We start from the raw sequence: 20,451 nt of genomic DNA, 5'->3' as shown, positions 1-20,451 counted from the left end.
TTAATATACAACACTGAATAAAGCTCATCAACAAAGAGGTTAATTTACCCCATTCGAAAATTGCTTGTACAGTCTGGTAATACTTCTGATTTTTCTTAGATTTTGAAGGCAGCTTACACAACCAAACAGACCTCTGAAGGAAAAAACGATCTATACTGATAATACTTAAAAAATAAAAAAATCTATTTACGTATTGAGCAGGGGCTTAGTGTTTAATGAACTAGACCTGTGATTCATTCCGACTATCTCCTCTTACTTATTTGTAATGTCCGTGTTTGCCGTGTGTATGTACCTGGGATCATGCTATGCAGGCTTTTGACGTGCTCCTGCGTGACTCCGCTCTCGGTGCACACCTTGTCAATGAAGCGCGAGACAAATCTGCTCACTGAATGGGCCACATCACTGCTGTCCAAGTCCTCGAAGCCACTCTCTGTGTCAAAGCTCTCCGCCACGCTGCCTGCAATGCTGAACCCCACACACCAATCACCAGCATGCAAAGTGGGCAGGAGGGTTCACAGGGCGTGGCAGTCATTTGTTTCACACACAACAATGACGTTATATTAAAAACAAAAAAACATAGCATGTTAAACCACCGGCTACTAAATGTGAATGACAATTCTCATAAACATCTCTGACATGTTTCCTTGTGATTTAATTAATATATTGCTTTATTCCCTTTGGTGCTTTGAACTCTCAACTAAACCACAACTGTTTCAATAAATCAATGGAAACTGAATCTATTGGATGACTGAACCCAATCCCCACAGACTCAGTAAAATCCATTTTTAATGGCATCATAACAATTTAGTTATGACAAGTGTCAGGAACCTGCAAATAAATTGCGCAATAACTGCCCTCTGAGTTTTTTACACTTTTGTAACCTCTTATAGTGAAAGCTCTAGTTCAGCTCTAGTTCTGCACTTGCCTGTTGGTGACAATGCTATTGCTGCCACTCTCCCAGTCTGGGTTGGGTGTGGTGCGCAGCAGCCGGTACTTGCTGGAGTCAAGGGGAAGCAGCAGGTAAACCATCAAGCTGGCATAGTGGATGGCCTGGCTGAACACTGTGCTTTCTTCATTCTGCACTAGCTCCAGCTGTTTCTCCTTTGGCAGACTCGCCCAGGTCCTGAGCTGCTCTGCCCCCAGGGCCATGGCCGAGGGGTCTGCCTCACTGGGGTCTGGCAGCAACAGGGTCCCTTGCGGCTCCTAAAGGAGCGGCGGAGAGGTGGAGGTGCACAGGAGCAGTTTACAGCACTGTTAGGTTGTAGGTTGCATCTTTACACGCACAGCAATAAAAACCCAAACTTTTTATTTTTTTACATTCATGTACAAGCCCTGGTCAAGGGAGCACACTAGTAAAATCTTAACTTTCCAGTTAATCCCACAACCTCTGTCTGGAGCAGTTAAACAGTACAGATACAACGTCTCAGCAACCAGAAGACTTTGTACATTCACAGAAGATAATCATGCAATCATTATTGACACCTATTGTAGTTTGCCTTTATTCTTTAACATGAACTATTAATGTGATAACATGGCTTACCCCAAGTATTGGGGTTACGTATTCTTTACATTTGTAAATGTAAATTTAGTCACTAAAATAAATAACTAGGCAAGATGAAGAGTAACCTAGGATTTAAATTACTTCAGCAAGTCATCATTTCTATCATCAGCCTACAGTACAGCTTAAAATAACGGAGCAATAAGCCATGTCAAGGACCATGGTGGCAGAAGCCACATACCAGGTTCACTATTGTCTATCATGGGAGGTTCAGATGCCTTTAAGCTGTGCACAGCAGACAGAAAGCAACTGCTGTGCACCTTGCATCCGGAAGGGTTTTAACTCCATGTGACAATGTGAAATTCTGCTGAGCTGACAACATTTACAACCAGCACATAATGACCTATTTCCAGTCGTAATAAAAGGGGTGTGGCTTACCCTAATTTTGGCTGTAATTGCCAGCCGCTCCTGTGGTGCCACTGTGGTGACAGTGAGGTATAGAGACCGGATCTGCTTTTGCACCTCGCTGTAGAAAGTTGCCTCCCAGAACTGTGGATTGGTCCATATTGTATGGTCCTGCACGCAGGTGTAGGCGAACTGGGTCACTCCAGGAGCCAGTTTCTGAGAAGCAAGGACAAGGAGTTATCATTGAAACAACACATACACACAATCTTAGATTAGGTCTCTTTTTGAAGTCCATGTGTTTTTGTTTTATGGTAGGTGGTAAACTTTTTGTCTCATTCCTCTCCGTAAGAGGGCAGCAGGGCCCTGTTGAGCACGTGGATCTCCCAGGATACACTTCTCCTGGCTGTAACTGCCACCCTGAGTCCTAAACCGGCCCAGTCCGGTTGCACAGGCCCATCAGCCCTATTAGCCCAGAAAGGGTCTCAGCCACAGCAGGGTCATCCTCAGGGGGCAGGGAGCACTTGGGTTAATGGGCTGAAGATTATCGGGCGGGAACGGTGCAGACTCTCCAGAGAACATCAGATCATTTACACGTGCTGTTTTCATCAGAAGGCTGTAGGCATGCACGGCTCTGCGTGTGACAGAAAGCCTATTGTTTCAAGCATCATATGAACCCAGGTCATCGCGACCCTGATGTAGAAGATAGATGGAGGACAGAAGAGAAGAAGAACGGGGGAGAACGGGGGAGTCGGTCCTCCTCAGAGGGGTGGATGAACACACTGACTGCCAAACCACAGAGGAGGAATGCAGGGGTCAAATACAAGCTGTAAACAAAGATAGAGAGGGAGACGGGCGGAGAAGGACTGGGCCCACATGAGTTCTTTGATTCAGAGTTAATCCAAGGTCGTAGGGGGTCAGGTCCTAAAGACACACACACACACACACACACACACACACACACACACACACATACACATATCTGCAGCAGTCCAAGTTTTAAATGTGGGTATAGGAATCTCCTGCTCACGTGCGGTCCATCATCATCATCATCATCATCATAATCATCACACTAGCCTGCAGCAGGACACACTAGCATCTGTCTCCCAAACACAATCTCAAGGAAGTAATTGCCATAACAACATGTTAGCCAGGCAGCATGCAGGGAAGAGGAGGAACATCCACATTCCACAGCAGGATGCACACACTGGCCACGCTCCGGAGCGGCTAGCATGATGGTAAGAAACGGGCAGATGTCTGCAGGTGCATTTAGAGGCCACAATGAGGCCACTTACAACTACATCTAAGGGCTGTGTTCACAAATAATTCTGACATTTTTAACCCTAAAAGTAACCCTAAACATAACCTTAACCATTATTAATACAGAAAAACTGTATTTTTAAAATAATAATAAATGAAATGCTTTGTGGAGACACATGGTAGCAGCTCAGCACAGGGAATCAATGTCTATTCTTTTACATTTTTTTTTTTTTTTTTACATTTTACAGCATTTATCAGACGCCCTTATCCAGAGCGACTTACAATCAGTATTTACAGGGACAGTCCCCCTGGAGCAACTTAAGGTTAAGTGTCTTGCTCAGGGACACAATGGTAGTAAGTGGGATTTGAACCTGGGTCTTCTGGTTCACAGGCGAGTGTCTTACCCACTAGACTACTACCACTATTCTGATGGTGTGTGTGTTTATTTGGGTCCATACCTGGACATGTCACTTACCCTGTAGAAGGCTGTGATCAAAGGCAGCAGCGCTGCAGCGACGGTGTACTCCTCCGAACTGGAGCAGTCCTGCACAAGACAAATTTTTCATTCAGTGGAACGAATTGCTTACTCTTTTCAATATTGGAAAGAAACGTGTCATCTAAGGTCTAGAACTTCCAGGGTTGTGCGACTTAGGTAACAGCGTTCATCACACATATGCTTTCAATACCCTTATATAACCCAGTTACAAGCAGTTTGGCAAAATGTCTGCATTCTTCATGAGATTCAAAAATAGACTAGAATGGGAGAACCCATTATGAATTATTCTCTCATCGTGTGGTAGTTGAATGCATACCTGCACCCCCCCCCCCCCCCCCCCCATTTACAGATGTGTGTGTGTGTGTGTGTGTGTGTGTGTGTGTGATGAAAATACAGAGCCCAGAGGACAGTTACTCGTACCCAGGTCAGCGGTGATGACCTCGGTTCCACCACAGTCTGTTTCCAAGGTATTTTATGCTCTTAAACCTGCAAGAACTACCATTCATTTGAAATTGCTCCTTTGTATTGAGTGTAACATCGAAAAACACAGATCACCACAATCTGAAGTGATTTATTCTTCGGTCACACTGCAATAATGTGAGCTGAGTCTACAGTTATTTCTTTGAAGATGAATGGGCATTTACCAAAACCCTCTGAACAGGCAGTGTTTGTCATTTACACTGAACACGTGTCCAGAAAAGCACAAATAAAGAAATAAAGAAAGAAGAAAAGACTGGCCGTGGAATGCACAACAAAATGCTTTATTGAGGTCTGATGCCTTTTCCGGGAATCTGGGGGGCTGCTGGACGGGCTGGTGCCTTAGGGTGAGGTCACTGGTGGCCAGCGCTAAAGCTGTAAACGCAGCCAGGAAAACGCTTCACTAATTTAATGCTCCAACGGCATGTATATAAATGTAAATGTAAAATGTATATGAAAACAACACCCAAAGTGAGACAAAAGAAGGACACTGTCTTCAGCCTGATTAGTGATCTAACTCATAATGCCACAATCCAGCAGAACCGGACCCCCGCAGTGTCTCTCGAATATACAAATGCACCCAGATTTGTACATTTCATGTGTCCAGATTAAGACATGCTGTATGAAACTAATGTGACTACATCAATGGTATATTTATTCATTTACTTCTTTTTTGGTTTGATGTGTGTGAGTGTGTGTGATAAAACGGAAGCATTTAAGTGTAAATTCCACTGCAGTCAACTTAAGAGATGCAATTCAAAGAACAAAATAAAGACTTTCCGTTTAAACATCATAATCAGTTAAGATATAAACGTAGGGCACGACAGACCAAAATGGATGAAACCTGTATACACAGCTGAGAAAGGAATGTCTTGGACTGGGTCTTTCAAACGATGAATATATTTCGCCAGTCCTTTCTGTACACCTAATGATTTAAACAGATGGACTATTTCATACAATAATGCATCATTCTCTATCTGAAACTGGGTTACTGGGTTAGATGCAATTGTGAAAACTGCGCTAAACTATTTTCCAGACTCTCACCCTCATATTTTGCAAATGCATTATCACAATGCACTGTGCTAAAGCAGTGCAAAAAATATAAAATAAAGAAATAAAGGTGTAAAATTCTCATTTGTTCTATATAAATATGCCATTTGTAATGTTTTCATTAATTGTATGAACGGAGCATCATGGGTTCAGTAATAATTCAATAACAATACCAATGTATAACTGTAATTACCCACAGAAATCTGTCGCTGATTAAAATAACTGTATCATCCTCTCACACTTGGCAGAAATAATGAATGGGAGGGTGGATGCTTTGTATAAATCCTGACCCTTTGGCACACCCTCTTTATGAAAGAGAGGAAGAAAGAGCTGTTTGGAATGACACATGGGATGAGTGCGTTGAACAATGCTGAGGTCATGCTGTAAAGCAGCCACAGGTTTCTGCCCTGCCTGTCAAAGCCTGGAGAGAGGAAGACAATCATCTGAAAATCATTTCTGACACCGAAAGCTGACATCTATTAGAAAACCAGCTATTTCTGGATCTGCACGCCAGAGGCTGTAGTCATGAACTAAGAGTGAAAGCATAGCAAAAAATAGCAAAGAGCCAACTACAAAGCCCTGGGAGTGAGTTCAATAGGGGCTCTTTGGTTGGGTGGGTGGAGCTCCCTGTTTTCTGATGCTCCTCCCCTGATCTTTTACCTCTTCTTCATCATCATATCATACCTGCATGGGGTTCATGGCTCAGACACGCAGACGTACGAGGCCCTGAAAAATTTCCAGAGAATACATATTTCCATGGATATTCTGACTCTTCCAAATGTGTGTTCATGTACTCCTGGTACGAATACACACACACGTGCATGGCACACAAACACACAAAAAATATGTGCGCATATATACACACACAATCTGCCCTCCTTACCCTCCCAGTAGGTGACTTCCTTGCTCTGTGGCATTTTACCAGAGGAATTTCAAAAATTCTGAGAAGCTCCATAAAAATGCCTTGCTGTGCAAACTCTAGGTTATGACAGACGCCCTTGGACCCCCAGCTACAGTAAAACATACGGGACCACTGCTCTGGGACCGGGCTCTGGTGTGAAGGCTTGTAAAAGGATTCTTTACGACAGTTTATAAGGAAAGACATGGTTAAAGAATGGCCTCTACAGGAATCCTGGCAGTGACGTGCAACTGGTGTTCACGCGTTAAACACAGTCAAGCCATCGAACTCGTAACTGGCCGTCCTCTACTGCCAATCACGTATAACTACAGGCCATTAAACAGAAGCACTTGTCTGGCAGCTTGCAGCTGCCGATGCCCGCTGGCTCATGGAAGTAAAACGCACAAAACCACCATTCTGCTCCCTGCCAGACAAGCCCCAAGCGCTGATGAGATCTTTTTTCATTTCATTAGCAAAAAAAGCCACAAAGCTGTGTAGGTTCACAGAGTTTCATGCACTTGCTTCTAGCACCACCAACCTGTTGAGTTTGGGGGTGTCCTTATGAAAGTGACCATGTCTGATTGCTTGCCACAATCCCTGCATGACTGGATTATCCACCATGTTGGGTTTCATTTACAACGTTGGTTCAATATTCACCATGATTGGCACAAACAAAACCTCAGATATCTGAGAATACATCAGAATACATCATATGCCAACGTAGCTAAACTGGAAGCGAGCCTATATCTCGGCAAATTGACTTCATTCTGGGGTTCTATAACAAGCATGAAAAGAAGTTTGATTATTACTGAAATTGTGATTTGTTTTCATTAATTTGTAATTTCAAGATTTGTATCAAGCGGCATCAATGAATTCACATTTCCAAAGCAACTCCACCCTGTTGGTCTGCTTGGCCCCTGCTGCCGTTAGTTTATTTCAGTACTGAATGGAGCTGGGTTGGACAGATTTTAAACACACTTTTAGCTGTTAACTCATGCTGGTTTTAAAGAAACACCTAGTTTGTACCTCCTGATGTGCTGATGTACGTTTCCCTGGAAGACAACTGCTGCAGTGACTCGCGTCACGTAGCTCAGCTACAGTTACTGCAGCACGTAACTCAGCTGCAATAAAAGCCTGATTCACAGAAACATTCATGCGAAAGGTTCCTTCCAGAAAGCCTATTCGTGCACATGACTGGAAGGAAAACTGCCATTTCCACATTCAAGAACAATGTGGCAACATTTACTGAGGTTATGGGCAAACAATGTGACATGATGGGTCTTACATATTTCTAGATTTCTATTCATTCACAATGTACTTTCATGCTGCAAACTGTATACCTTAATGAGCCATAACATTAAAAAGGTTCAATGTGATTCCTTACAGTTGATTTCTATTGTAAGAATCTTCAACACAGCAAGTCTTTTGCAGTGAAATGGACAGACCTAAATGAAATGCATGTTGATAAGAACTGGATCATGGAGCAATGGAAGAAGGTGGTCTGCTCTGACGAATCACATTTTGGTTTAAATCTTATCGGCTGCCCTGTGTGTGTGTGTGTGTGTGTGTATGTGTGTGATTGATCCAGACCACCTTTCATGTGTCACTGGCCTCTTTTGGCAAGATACTGTTTGGTGTCATATGACAGAAATAGTTCAGGACAGATCACACTGTTAGCTGATTATTATAAATGCACCCTTAGGGTTTTTTTGGTACCCCACAACTTTCAGTGTGTTCATGTCTGTGGTCATAGTTTGGATGCTGAGGATCCAGAATGGCTGGGGTTTGTGCGTGTATGTGTGTACCTGCAGGGTACAGTTCATCATGCGTATGATGTAGTCGAACTGCTGATGATCCAGTATGACCCGGTTTTGCTGCACATGCTGTCGCAGCTCCTCTGTAAGGCACTGTCTGGCTGCACGGCCTTTCAAAGCACGGAGTGCCGCAGGCAGCGTCTGCACAGGGACACCAGACAGAAAGAGAACAAGTGACTGGCATGGAAAAACACAAGCTTTCAAAGATAAATCATTCTGAAAGCTCAACTATGACCTGATCTTATAGTACTACCTTGTTATTCTATATAAGATGAGCTCTCTAAGGTGTTAGGGATCTCTAAGTATTAAGGTGATAATTCTATTTGCACTGTGTAGTTGAAAATCCCTTTAGACCTGAAAGTGAAGTGATTGCCATTGTGAAACACAGCACGCTGTGCACACAACGAAATGTGTGCCCTGCCTTTAACCTTTGGTTAGCAGTGGGGAGCCATGACAGGTGCCCGGGGAACAGTGTCTGGTAACAGTACTTTGCTCAGTGGGACCTCGGCAGTTCCAACTCACCTATAATTGAATTTTGTAGAAATCTTTTTAAACCTGTGGTAGTTAACACCTAATTAAATCTTCAATCTGGATTCAGCCATTCAATCTTGATTTTGTATATTTTATATATGCTAATTTTAATACACTTTTTAAAAACAACTGCAAATACAGGTCAAACAAGCATACACTACAAAGGTCAACTTTTGCATGAGTGTTGCGATATCTTGTAAAAATGTGAGATCAGGGATGAGTTGGTGATCTTTTGAGCAGGGTTCATTTAACACAAAGTGTGCCAGGCAGCTCAAATAACACGGATAGGTCAAGATGGTAACCATAATGTTTACTAAGAAAATAAATGAGTGACAACATGCCATAGGCCATTCATATCACTTTACTCCTGGAAACACACAGTGGGAACAGAGTTAATATGATCATTTATTATTTTTAATTAGTTATCAAATGTCTAAGCCAGTTAGAATATGTTTTGGCCACATAACATGAACTGTCAAGGCATACATATCCATCCTTTAATGCACCATTGTACATTTTAGTTAAATTAATTTTAAGCCCATTTTCTATTTAGCAATTCTATATCATTGTAACTAACAAGTTAGTTAGGTTAAGATGATGTGGCTTTGTGGCTTCAATCAAATGATCCCCACTTCCACATCACAGTCAAATTAGTTTAATAGATAATCATATCTCCAAATCTATACCACACCCACCACTGCTTTCAATGTGGAGCGTGTCTTCCTCTCAGCCATTAAAACCAACACTAATGCCACCACACTCCACAGTGACAATGTCCTGAGCTGAAAATACCACAATAATATTTGTGCCTGTGATAATCAAATGGTAGATTATGCGAATGAGAGGAGGGTTGTTTGTTTGACCTCTGTGCTCTGATTGGGCTCTTCCTTTTGACAAATGAGTGACTAGATAGGCGAGAAATAAACAATGAGAGAAGTGTGACTCTTTCATAATCTGCACTTGGGCAAGTCTGTATTTTTGAAGATGTGAAACTGGAAGAAAACAGCAGATAGAGGTGAGGAGGAGTTCAGGGCAAAATCTCTGTCTCCATAAAGAGGTGACATTAGGGCCACTGCAACTAACAAAGTCAGAGTCAGCAAAGCAGGGGTTTACGCTGGATTAGGTCATTAGTGATGGACTGACAGTAAAGGGTGGAAAATGTCATGTGTGCAGAAGTCACCTTTTCCGTCTCGAGAGTTTTGTTGTCGAAGATATGGGAGATGCAGGTCCGCACAACCTCTAGCCTCCTTGCACTGTTGAACACAGAGCCACTCTTCCCTGATAGCGAGGCTGTGGGGGAATGAGCAGCAGCAGTCAGACATTGGCAGACGTTCTCTGAAATTGTGTCCACTCATAAAATAGACTTATTACTTTAAAGCACTTGTAACTATAAAACTATTGACTAAAGTGCATGTTTTATTGAATGCAAGGCATATCTGTACAGACAATATTTCATTGATTATTTTCTTTCATCAAAAAGATTGTGTATGAAAATATTTGTATCGCTCACAACAGGTAACCATTACTAACAATAACCATCAGGGATCTTGACATTTGACTTTTGACCACCAAAAATGTAATGAGTTCATCATCCCTGAGTTCAAGTGAAAGCAAAATTCCTGATTCCAGGCATTCCTCAGATATTTTGTTTTACAAAGCGTGAGGTCACAGTGACCTTGACCTTTAAACACCAGGGGGACAGAGACACGCTATATGATGTAGCATGTTGGGAGTGTTAACACATGTCAGATTCATTAGTTCTCCTCTCAGAATTTAATTAAAACCCTGATATTCGATGGGAAGGTTTAGAAGCTGGTGTAATGACCACAGCAGATCACATTTATGATGTCCACTGATGGCCAGTCAATGTACAAGGGATGTTATCGTGTAGAATGGAGAGAGCTGTCAACCATCGATATGGGATCTTCCAATTTTAAACATCATTAAAAAGTTCATCTTCTGTGTTGCAGAAAAAAAACTGGCCACTCCACCATACAGGTCTGATTGGAGGATTGCTGCAGAGATGGTTGTCCTTCTAGATGTTTCTCTTCTGTCCACAGAGGACCTTCTAGAGATCTGATACAGTGACCATCAGGTTCTTGGTCACCTCCCTGACTAAGGACCTTCTCCCACGATCATTCAGTTTAGGTGGCCGGCCTCTAGGAAGAGTCCTGGTGGTTTTTGACTTCCACTTACGGACGATGGAGGCCACTGTGCTTATTGGGACCTTCAAATCAGCAGAGATTTTTCTGTAATCTTCCCCAGATTTAATTGTCTACAGACAATTCCTCTTACTTCATGCTTTACTTTACTTTACTTTACTTTATTTAGCAGACGCTTTTATCCAAAGCGACTTACAAGAGGAAGAGACCAGCAATTCTCGTTCGATTTCTATAGAATATCGAGTTTACAAACTAAGAGCCCTGATAAGGCTTAGACTTGTCAGTGAAGAGCATGCTCGGAGATTGTTGGGTGCTAGACTAAGAAAAATTATAATGTATTTATACATTTTGTATTTGTTTGTGCAATGTGTACGCATGTGCGTGTGTAAGTGTTAGATTTGTCTGTAATATTTTTGGAATAAGAGGGTTTTCACCTTCTTCTTAAAAGTGGTGATAGTCTCGGCTAGTCGTGTGGAGGAGGGCAGGTTGTTCATGCTTGGTTTGTGTCTTTCCAAATCAGGTCCAATCAACTGTTTTTTCCACAGGTGGACTCAAATTAAACTGCAGAAACATCTCAAGGATGATCAGGGGATACAGGAGGCACCAGAGCCTAATTTTGAGCTTCATGGGAAAGACTGAGAATACTTAAGTAAATGTGCTTTTCATGTTTTTTTTTGTTTTTTTTTTGCCGAAACCTCAAATAAACGTTTCTTTTTATGCTGTCATTATGGGGTATTGCGTGTAGAATTCTGAGGGGAAAAAATGAATGCAATCCTTTTTATAGGCTGTATAAGAATAAGGCTGTAAAATAACAAAATGAAAAATGTGATGTGCTGTGAATACTTTCCGGATGCACCGTAAATGTTGTTTTTAGTTTTAATCTAATGAGGAATATTACATTTTTTAGTTCCCCCCCGAGGGATTGTCATCTTGTCATGGGCAGGGGGGTTTGTGTGTCTCAGTGACCCGAAGCCCACTCTAACCCATTTCCTGCATTCAATTTTCTGTCTGCCCCTTCATATATGCCTGTCCAGAACTGGCCCTGTTCATGACTGTTTTACAGTATGAATACTACACACTGAAATAAGCCATAACACTCCAGACAATATTTAGATCGAGACAGACACAGACACAACAGCCCTGAATAACGTAAACAAATAAGTGAAGCTGCTCCTTTCGAAGCATTCAGCCCCACACCCCTCGATAACAGGCACAAACACTGGCAGCAATTAAAGCTACTGGCCTCTTATCACTTATCATGTGTATGAATAACAAGTCCAGGATTGTGACATGAGCACATGCTGATCCTGAACAGAAATCCACCCTCAGTGGTGGGACAGAGGGCAAGAATGTTAGGGTTACATATTTCTTTTTTTTTTTTTTTTTAATACGGTCGATGACTGCCAAAGCTGATGTTGTCTGTGAGATCTTGGTACGCACCTACAGGAGGTCCAGGTGGAACCACACACTTCTTCTCAGGCCGAACAGGGATTGGGTTGGAGTTCTGCTTTGCCACAGCCTCATGAAGCAGCTCTTCCACCCGGCCTTCATCCAGCTGTGGGAAGGGAACCATGTGGATACGCAGGTGGGAGCCCTCCGAGGGGCGAGGAACCTTCTGGAAGGCCATATGGGGATTTGGGTTCTCCTAAGGACCATAACCAACGTGAACACACCCACAGTTGTTACAATCTAGAGCCAGAAAATGGAAGAAAATGGATGGAAAGATGCAGTTCTTTGAGAGCATCTTTTTTAGGAGATCGACACAAACATTTTTGAACAGTTGGTCTGACAGGTCACGCAAGCGTTTCTGTAGTTTGGCAGGTTGCTCCTCTTCCTCCTGAAAGCGCTCTGCATCAACAGCCACCAGCTAAAGAACAGGAAAGAAATGCAAGAATCAGACACTTCAAACACAAACCTTTAAGGAATGTTTGTGTGCTTTCAGCCATGTGACATTTGTACAATCGTCATACACATCGTCATAAATTAAACATGGAGCAAGAAGGGTCCAACCTCGTCAAACAAGTCAGATGGTCGGTATGGAGGTCCCCTCTCTGACACAAAGCCTGCAAAGGCCATGCCATCCAGGACCTTGGTCAGGAAGTCATTCTCTATCAGGCCATGCTGACCCAGGAAGGCAGCCTAAGGAAACAACGAGAAGTCAAAGGTCAGGAAAAGTAAGTGAGCCATTAAGCTTTGAGTGATATTAAGATTAGAGTGATTTCATGATAAGCCCTAAAACAATAGCACCAGGGTTGTTTTTTTCTGACTATGATGACCAATATGTTCACTAAGTGTGAATTGCACAGAAAACTAGTGTTTAGGTTTTATTAAGATTCACTGTATATTTCGATGTTTTAATCACATTAAGATATTTTGTTGATGACCAAGTATCACCAAGGCTTCACAGAATTCCAATTCCCATATGGTCTGAACTCTGGACCCTGATGAAAGGAGCCCTGCTGGGGCTTTAAGGAGTGGATCTCTCAGAAGTTTCAAAGCTAAAAAACAAAAACAGCAGCCCCACTGGAAGCTAAATGAATGTCAGTCTCCTGAGGCCACACACCCACACACACACACTCATACACACACACACACACAGGCTACTCAACAATTAGATTATTTTTAGATGAACAACAGAACAGAACAGACACAACAACAGCTGTGAATATCCAATGAAACACCAATAACCTTCCATATATCAGATCCTGCAATGATCCTATTTATAATAGTGGTGAATCACACAAAACCCCATCTAATTCAGAAACAGACACATTAGTGCATTGTGGGAGAGTGTGGGAGAGTTTCACCTTGTGAAAGTGGATGACAGGCTGGGCATGAATGCGAATGAGCTGCAGACAGGACCTGTAGCCCTGAAAAAGCTGTGCGAACAGGCGTAGGAAGACAGCCCTCACCTCCTTATCCTACAACCAAAACAGAAGTAAAAATATTCAGAACACTGTGATCATTTCTCTGTGACTCATGTAAAAGAACCCCCTGGCTCTCTCAGGACAAACAGCAGGTCATTTCCCAACAGGTCCTCAGAAGGAGTCTTACCAGCATCTTCAGATTAGACGCTGCGGAACGCGGAGGAGGAAAAGCATTATCAGCGATTTCCAAATCTGGGTTTAACACCTGGAGAGAAGACAGACAGGATAATCAGCTCAGTGTCACTAAGTTCGTCAGGTACCTATCACAGCACATGAAACCCATTCAGATCTAAAATCTGATGAAAAACAAGGTATCTGTCATGAAAGCAGGACAGTATTTTGGGGGAGCAGTGTGTGAGGATGGTGCTTTGCTGAGTGGCACCTCGGCTGACTGCTTTCTGGGTGTGGTGTGCAGGGAGGTAAGTATCATGGAGTTTGTCTGGTATCACCACTGACTTGTGGCTGCTGTATTTTGGTTTGGTAGTAATATTGAATGTTACCTTCGACAGGACTGACTGAGTGTTCTGCAGTAGTGGTTCAGGCAGCTGGGAGAGGTGGATGCACTCTGGGATCTTTATTGTTCCCCCATCCAGATCCGCAATAATAACATCCATCTGTAAGATGACAACATCGGTTGATATGTTTGGGTCCACGAATGTGCCTGTATGTAAAAGTATGTGTATGTAGAGGCTGCAGGGAACACACCAGCTCCCGGATCTCGCTCTGGAACATGGAGTGGACGCCTATGATGAAGGGCGTCGGTGAGCTCAGGACCTCCAGGAGTGGGGCAGGCAGGATGGGAATGTAAGGGTAGCTGTAGAGGCCGAGAGAGAGACAGACAGAGAGAGAAACCAACTTTATTAGAACGCAGTCATGTTACAAGAGCCAAATAAAATCTAACAAAAAAATAAAGAAAACAAAGCAATCGCCCTCACAAACCAGGAAAGCAGCCAGTTTCAAAAGCTCAGACAGAGCTCATCATTATCGTTAAGTGTGCACAGGACCGCTTGCACCCCCCAAATTAAACGTCCATTCCCCACCGAGAGAGAGAGAAAGAGTTTTCACACAGACCCTCCAGCTGAGTGAAACACTGCCAACACAGACCGTATAGTATTCTTTGATGAAATTGTGTGGGACTTTATTGCACAAAGAGAGAGAGAGAGAGAGAGAGAGAGAGCACCAATTCACCTGTACTTCAGTGGAAACATTAGAGCCTCGAGTGCACGGCAGGCCTCCCCCAGACGCTGATAGCTTGTGGAATGGAACACAACCTTGTGCTCAGTAAGAACCGCACAGAACAGGCTGAGGACATTCTGGATCCCTGCAATGACAAGGCAGACTATCCATCAAGAAACATAGACTAAAACTGTATAATATCCTGCGGCTGGTTAACTTTTGGCAAATCAGATCCGTGGGTGGTCAGCTTCTGGTACCAATGCTGGAGATGGTGCCACGGTGGAACATTTGCATGGATAATGGTGAAGGTTATTCAGCATCAACCATTATACTCCCAACAAATACCAATCAGCTGAGATTGGCTCTCATCTAAGCACATCACAAACCAAAACCAGGTCTGGAAAAACAGAACACAAAACATTCCTGTACCACATCTTACATTCATACACTGATACGGTTTCATATCATTAATAATTATAAAAATAGAAGGGGGAAAAAATACATCCTTCCGACATCTTAAAAAAATGCTAAATACCAACATGGCATTGGAGACAAATGACCAGTTTACAGTTCCTGTTATTGTTGGCTCTTCAACACACTGAAGAGAACATCAGTTACAGGATTTAAAAGAAACTAAAAGCAGAAAAATGCTGACAGATACTTCCACTCAGCTCCTTAGGTCAGCCTTTCGGTTATATATGTGTCAGATCCTGTAAAAGACAAGTAAACAGGAAGTGGATATGAATATAAACTATCCTGTTGTTCTGTGGATGAACAACTCTTATCTCCTCTTGGCAACACAGCCATCTTCACAATGTCCTTCATAATGGACTGGAACAGGCTTCTCTGTTTCCTGATGGACTTACAGCAAAGGTGCAGTGATATTTACTGCGTTATTATGCCAGTTGTTCCATAATATTATAATGTATATTGATTTGGTCGCTCAGTGGTGGAGCAGTGGTGGACCATCACACCACCCTCAGCCCGGATTTAAGTCAATAGACCTGCCATGCAGTCTCCAGTTCTCCAAAAGGCATGTACACTATGTGGATTGGTGACACTAAACTGGCCATATTACAACTTGCCTTTGACATATTTTAACTTGCCTTCTAACATTTTAACTGGAGAAAGAAGTGGCATACTGCGACTTAACCCCATAATAACAATGACATTTGTTCATACTTTCATTTTTTAAATGATGAATTATTATTATCTAACCCTTTTGCATGTGTAAAAGCTCGTTTGGACAAGGCAGGTTCACTTTGGAACAAAGTGCTTTGGAGACAAAAGTTGAGTAGTCATTACAAAAAGCATGTTAAATTCAAGGGTTGGATTAATTCAACCCAATATCAACAAATGATTTAGGATAATATTATAATATTAGTTCAAGCATCAGTCACAAAGTTAAACTTAAGCATGGGTTGGTCATTCCAACAAGACAATGACCCCAAATTTACAATGAAATCTACAAAATGATAAGTATGATGTTCTGGCAAGACCTTCACAGTCCTCTGACTTGAATATCATCAAAAATCTATGGGATGATTTGAAGCTGTTTTTTGTCTGGCAGCCATTGAATTTAACCAAACAATTTTGTAGGGGGAAAAATACCTCAATCCAGAATCCAAATTCTTTTTTAGGTATGCACCTGTCAAATGTTGTTTTTCAATAAACTGGTCACTGTCACTGCTGAAACACTGCTGTTGCCATGAGAAATTCTATGTAGTAAAAGAAAGTTGGTACTTTGAAAGATCAGCCAATGATAAACCAAAAATCCCAAAATTTTGAGTGATTCCCAAGCCATTTCACATGACCAATAGCATATTGTTTACAATTAGCCTTAAATAAATATTGTATCAAATTAGTAAAAACCATAATATAACCCTTTATCAGAGTAAATGGTGATATTAGTCTGCATCAAGATTCTACTGACTCCTCAGTCTGAACACCTGTCTGGTGCTGATGTAGGGTACAGCATGGGGTTATGGGATTACTGCAGGGCCACACATAATGATCCTTTTTTTTTTTGAAGATACACACGTTTCATAATTCATCACCGCTTTGACCTTGATCTGCTAGAAAGGAGACCAGGAGATGAAGGGACTACAAACAAAAAGTGTGGTCCTGAGCCACAGCTCTGTGATGAAGCCCCTTGTAGGAGTCCACCCTCAGCTTCCTGCTAGAAGCAAATGGCCTGTTGGACAGACATTCTTGGGTGATGACTATGTTCTACAAACTATACAAATGTCAACAGACCTCGGGTCACAGATAATGACATGTCTCTCTGCTCACACACCATGTATAGTCTTAAGGAAAGCCACATGAATGTCATTTTGGAGAGACCATGAAAAATGAAATGTCACCTGGGAGAGTGAACACCAACCTCCACCCATTCCACACAAAGTTCCCAAGAGAACATGAGACAAGGACCTCACATGGCTTACATTTACATTTATTGCATTTAGTAGACGCTCTTGTCCAGAGTGATTTGAATGAGATTGGGCAAAGGAACCGGGGACTGTGCTTATGATGTGAACCAGAAAGGACAAAAGTGACTTTACAGTGGGTAAAATAAGTATTAAACATGTTATCAATTTTCTAAGTAAATATATTTCTAAACATTCTTTCCAGATGTCAGGAAATAGATATAAAACCATAGATGTCCATAAATTAAGTTATGTGTAATAAAGAAAAAAGGAAAAAGTACAGAACACATTTTTATTTAATCCTTTGTACAAAATATTCTGTTGATGACAGTTTCAAGATGTCTCCTGTATGGAGAAACAAGATGCATTGCTCAGGTGTTCCACACAGGTTCCTGGAGACCCTTCTATGAATTCTGAACTTGAGTTCCTTCCCTAGATTTTCTATAGGATTCAGGTCACATGTTTGGTTGCATCTTTATTTTCTTTCTCTGAATCCAATTGAATGTCCCAGTCAGTGTTTTTGGGATCATTGTCTTTCTGTCTTTCTCATTTCATCTTCATCATCCTGGCAGATGGCAGCAAGATTTTACCATTGAATACATCCATTTCGTTGAAACCATTATATTTCTTTGAAAGGCCTGCTAAAGCTCCCCAGTGACCCTTAGCGCTTACACAACTCAGTTATTTATCTGAAATCTTGCAGGGAGCATCTGCTCCGCTGGTTTAAGGTGAAATTATGTTCTTTCCTCTTTTGGATTATGGCACTTACAAAGCTTAGCAGAATCTTAATGGTCCATTGTGAATTATGTACACACGTAATCAGAGGTGTTGGAGGAAGAAGTTGACACAAGAAAATCTTAAGTCTAACCTCTATTCACTGACGAGGAGCTGGAGAGAGGAGTAGGCAGGGCGTATGGAAAAGAGGGGTAAGGAGATATATCTTCAGACAGAGTATGTCTGAAGAAGAATGAGGGTTGAACCAGAAAGAGGAGGGAAAAATGTTCAGTTGCTCTATTTCATATTGAATTGTAGCCTCTAAAGGGAGACAGGAAGAGGAAGAAATCGCTCTAAATCTAAAACTAAGACTACAGTATTTATTTGACTATTTAGTTAGTCCACATATTAAGGCCCCCACATGAACATATGAATGTTCCAGCAGAAAGAAAAAAAAATTAAATCATATCCTTAACCCAAAAACTAATAATTGTTCAGATAAAAACCAAACCAAATAACACTTCAAATCTGGGCTTATAATCGACAATTTGTACCCATAGCAGTTCATCTTATTAAGACATCAGCAGTATGAGAAAAGTCATATCTGCCATACGCTATGCAAGTCAATGAAAGACATAATAGTGATGGCATAAAATTTAAAAAGTTAACATTTCTCTGAAGATATTCCTGAATTTCACACTACATTCAAATGTACTGTTCTACATGTTCTCTCTCTCACATCATTCTTCACAACGTTTTTCTACATTTACTAAAGTTCTGTGGTTGCTGTGGTTACAGGCATTTTTCAGCATTAGGACAGGACCTACCGAGCTGCTGGAAGAGCAGGGCCACGCTCCTACTGGTGATGGGCAGACTGTCGCTCAATGGTGTCTGTATGAGCTGTCGATCACCGGCTCCCAATGAAAACAGCTTCTGCAAAACCAACACAGCAGCAACGGTCAGTTCTGACATATATTCTAAATAAACACTAACACATCAATCAAACACATGAAAACACTATTATTTTGCATGTCATATTTTTTTGTTATACCATGCTGCTTCAAGAGGTTTTGCAGACAAGAATCTCACTCAGCACCACCTGTACCAGTGTATCAGTGTCAATATGCATGATAATAAATGCTAATTTATGAGATTTGATGCAAAAGTAAATCAATTAGACATAAAATTATGACAGGTGAATTTAAAATTGATTATCTGAAAGTGGATGGGATATATTAGGCAGCGATTGTCTTTGAACCACACGTAAGAATCTGAGCGACTCTGACAAGGGACTAATTGTGATGGCTAGACAGATGAATCATACCTTCTCCAGAACTGTAGTGGTCAAATAAATAATGTTTGGGCATTTGGGATTTATTTGTTTAATTTACTTCAAATAAATATTCAAATATTCCTTGCATCGCTTGATATGAATTAGTTTGTATTAAACCCTAACGATCTGAGATGTATGGGTTGTTCGGCTGCTATATTTGAACTATATTCGCTACTCAGGTCACTCACCTGGGAGCCTCCGGCCACTGGAACCAAACAGGAGAGCAGATTCGCAACTAGACCCTCTAAAGGGTAATTGAGACTGTCAATGTAAACGGTGTAGATAAGACCCAGACAGCCCTGAAAAAGATACACACATACACACATACACACATACCACACACATAAGTTGGGCTTCATCATTTATCATTTACATTTAAGGCATTTGGCAGATGCCCTTATCCAAAGCAACTTACAATGTGCTTTCATATTACCATCAATGAAGTAATCAGTTCTGGTTCACTAGGACTCAAATCATGAATACAATCATTTTATTTCACTCGGTTGTAGTTTTTCTAACATAAGTCAGACTATAAGAAAGTTAGGTAAGTATTAAGTCAATTAGATAAGTGTTCTCTAAAGAGGAAGGTCTTAAGCTGCCATTTGAAAATACTCAGTGATAGTGCTGTTCTGCAGTGCGAGGTATAATAAGTTTATTGAGGTAGAATGGTTTGGCTTTGTAGGCCAGCATCAGCATTTCGAATCTGATGTGGGCAGCTACTGAAAGCCAATGCAGCGACCGTAGCAGTGGGCTGGTGTGGGAGAATTTGGGATTATTGAAAATTATTGAATTTGGGGAAGATTGAAAACCAGTTGTGCTGCTGCATTCTCTATTAGTTGTAGAGGCTGGATGGCATTCAGAGGTGTGTGCAGTTTCAGAAGGAGAGATCTGAGAGTTGTTCAGTGAGAAATAATCTGCTGGAATGAATATTAGTTTTGGTGGGATTGAGTTTTAGATGATGCGCTGCCATCCAAGATGAAAAATCAGTTAGACATGCAAAGATTTTGGAATCTGTATGTACATCTGAGGGAGGAAAATAGAAGATGAGTTATCTGTCATCGGCATAGCAGTGGTAGGATACTCCTTGTGAGGAAATTACCTCACCAAGTGATCTTGAGTAGAGGGAGAAAAGGACAGGACCGAGTACTGATCCCTGAGGGACACCAGTGGGGAGTCTACTTCAACCAGATATGGATAATTTTAAGTCACTTGGTAAGATTGATAGGAAGCAAACCATTTCAATGCTGAGTCCCAAATTCCAAGTATCTTCAGGATAGACAAGTGAGT

General features: G+C 41.7%; 1 protein-coding gene across 3 annotated transcripts in view; it reads right to left on the bottom strand.

Moving 5' to 3' along the window:
* The window catches only part of sbf2 (SET binding factor 2), a 67,136-nt gene that overhangs the window by 18,674 nt on the left and 28,011 nt on the right, over positions 1-20,451 (bottom strand). For all 3 annotated transcript variants that reach the window (XM_028955909.1, XM_028955910.1, XM_028955911.1), the window contains exons 5-20: positions 19,353-19,463; positions 18,659-18,764; positions 14,704-14,836; positions 14,221-14,329; positions 14,016-14,129; positions 13,643-13,720; positions 13,396-13,509; positions 12,599-12,727; positions 12,357-12,455; positions 12,029-12,233; positions 9,607-9,716; positions 7,887-8,036; positions 3,636-3,704; positions 1,937-2,119; positions 926-1,203; positions 293-465 (exon numbers count right to left, since the gene is read on the bottom strand). In XM_028955909.1, coding sequence (XP_028811742.1) covers positions 293-465; positions 926-1,203; positions 1,937-2,119; positions 3,636-3,704; positions 7,887-8,036; positions 9,607-9,716; positions 12,029-12,233; positions 12,357-12,455; positions 12,599-12,727; positions 13,396-13,509; positions 13,643-13,720; positions 14,016-14,129; positions 14,221-14,329; positions 14,704-14,836; positions 18,659-18,764; positions 19,353-19,463 — 2,161 coding nt within the window. The remainder of the gene's footprint in view (positions 1-292; positions 466-925; positions 1,204-1,936; positions 2,120-3,635; positions 3,705-7,886; positions 8,037-9,606; positions 9,717-12,028; positions 12,234-12,356; positions 12,456-12,598; positions 12,728-13,395; positions 13,510-13,642; positions 13,721-14,015; positions 14,130-14,220; positions 14,330-14,703; positions 14,837-18,658; positions 18,765-19,352; positions 19,464-20,451) is intronic.

This window comes from Denticeps clupeoides, chromosome 16, assembly GCF_900700375.1.
Source record: "Denticeps clupeoides chromosome 16, fDenClu1.1, whole genome shotgun sequence".
NCBI lineage: Eukaryota > Metazoa > Chordata > Actinopteri > Clupeiformes > Denticipitidae > Denticeps > Denticeps clupeoides.
Note: the sequence above shows the minus strand (reverse complement) of the source record. Positions and strands in the feature narration are given on the sequence as shown.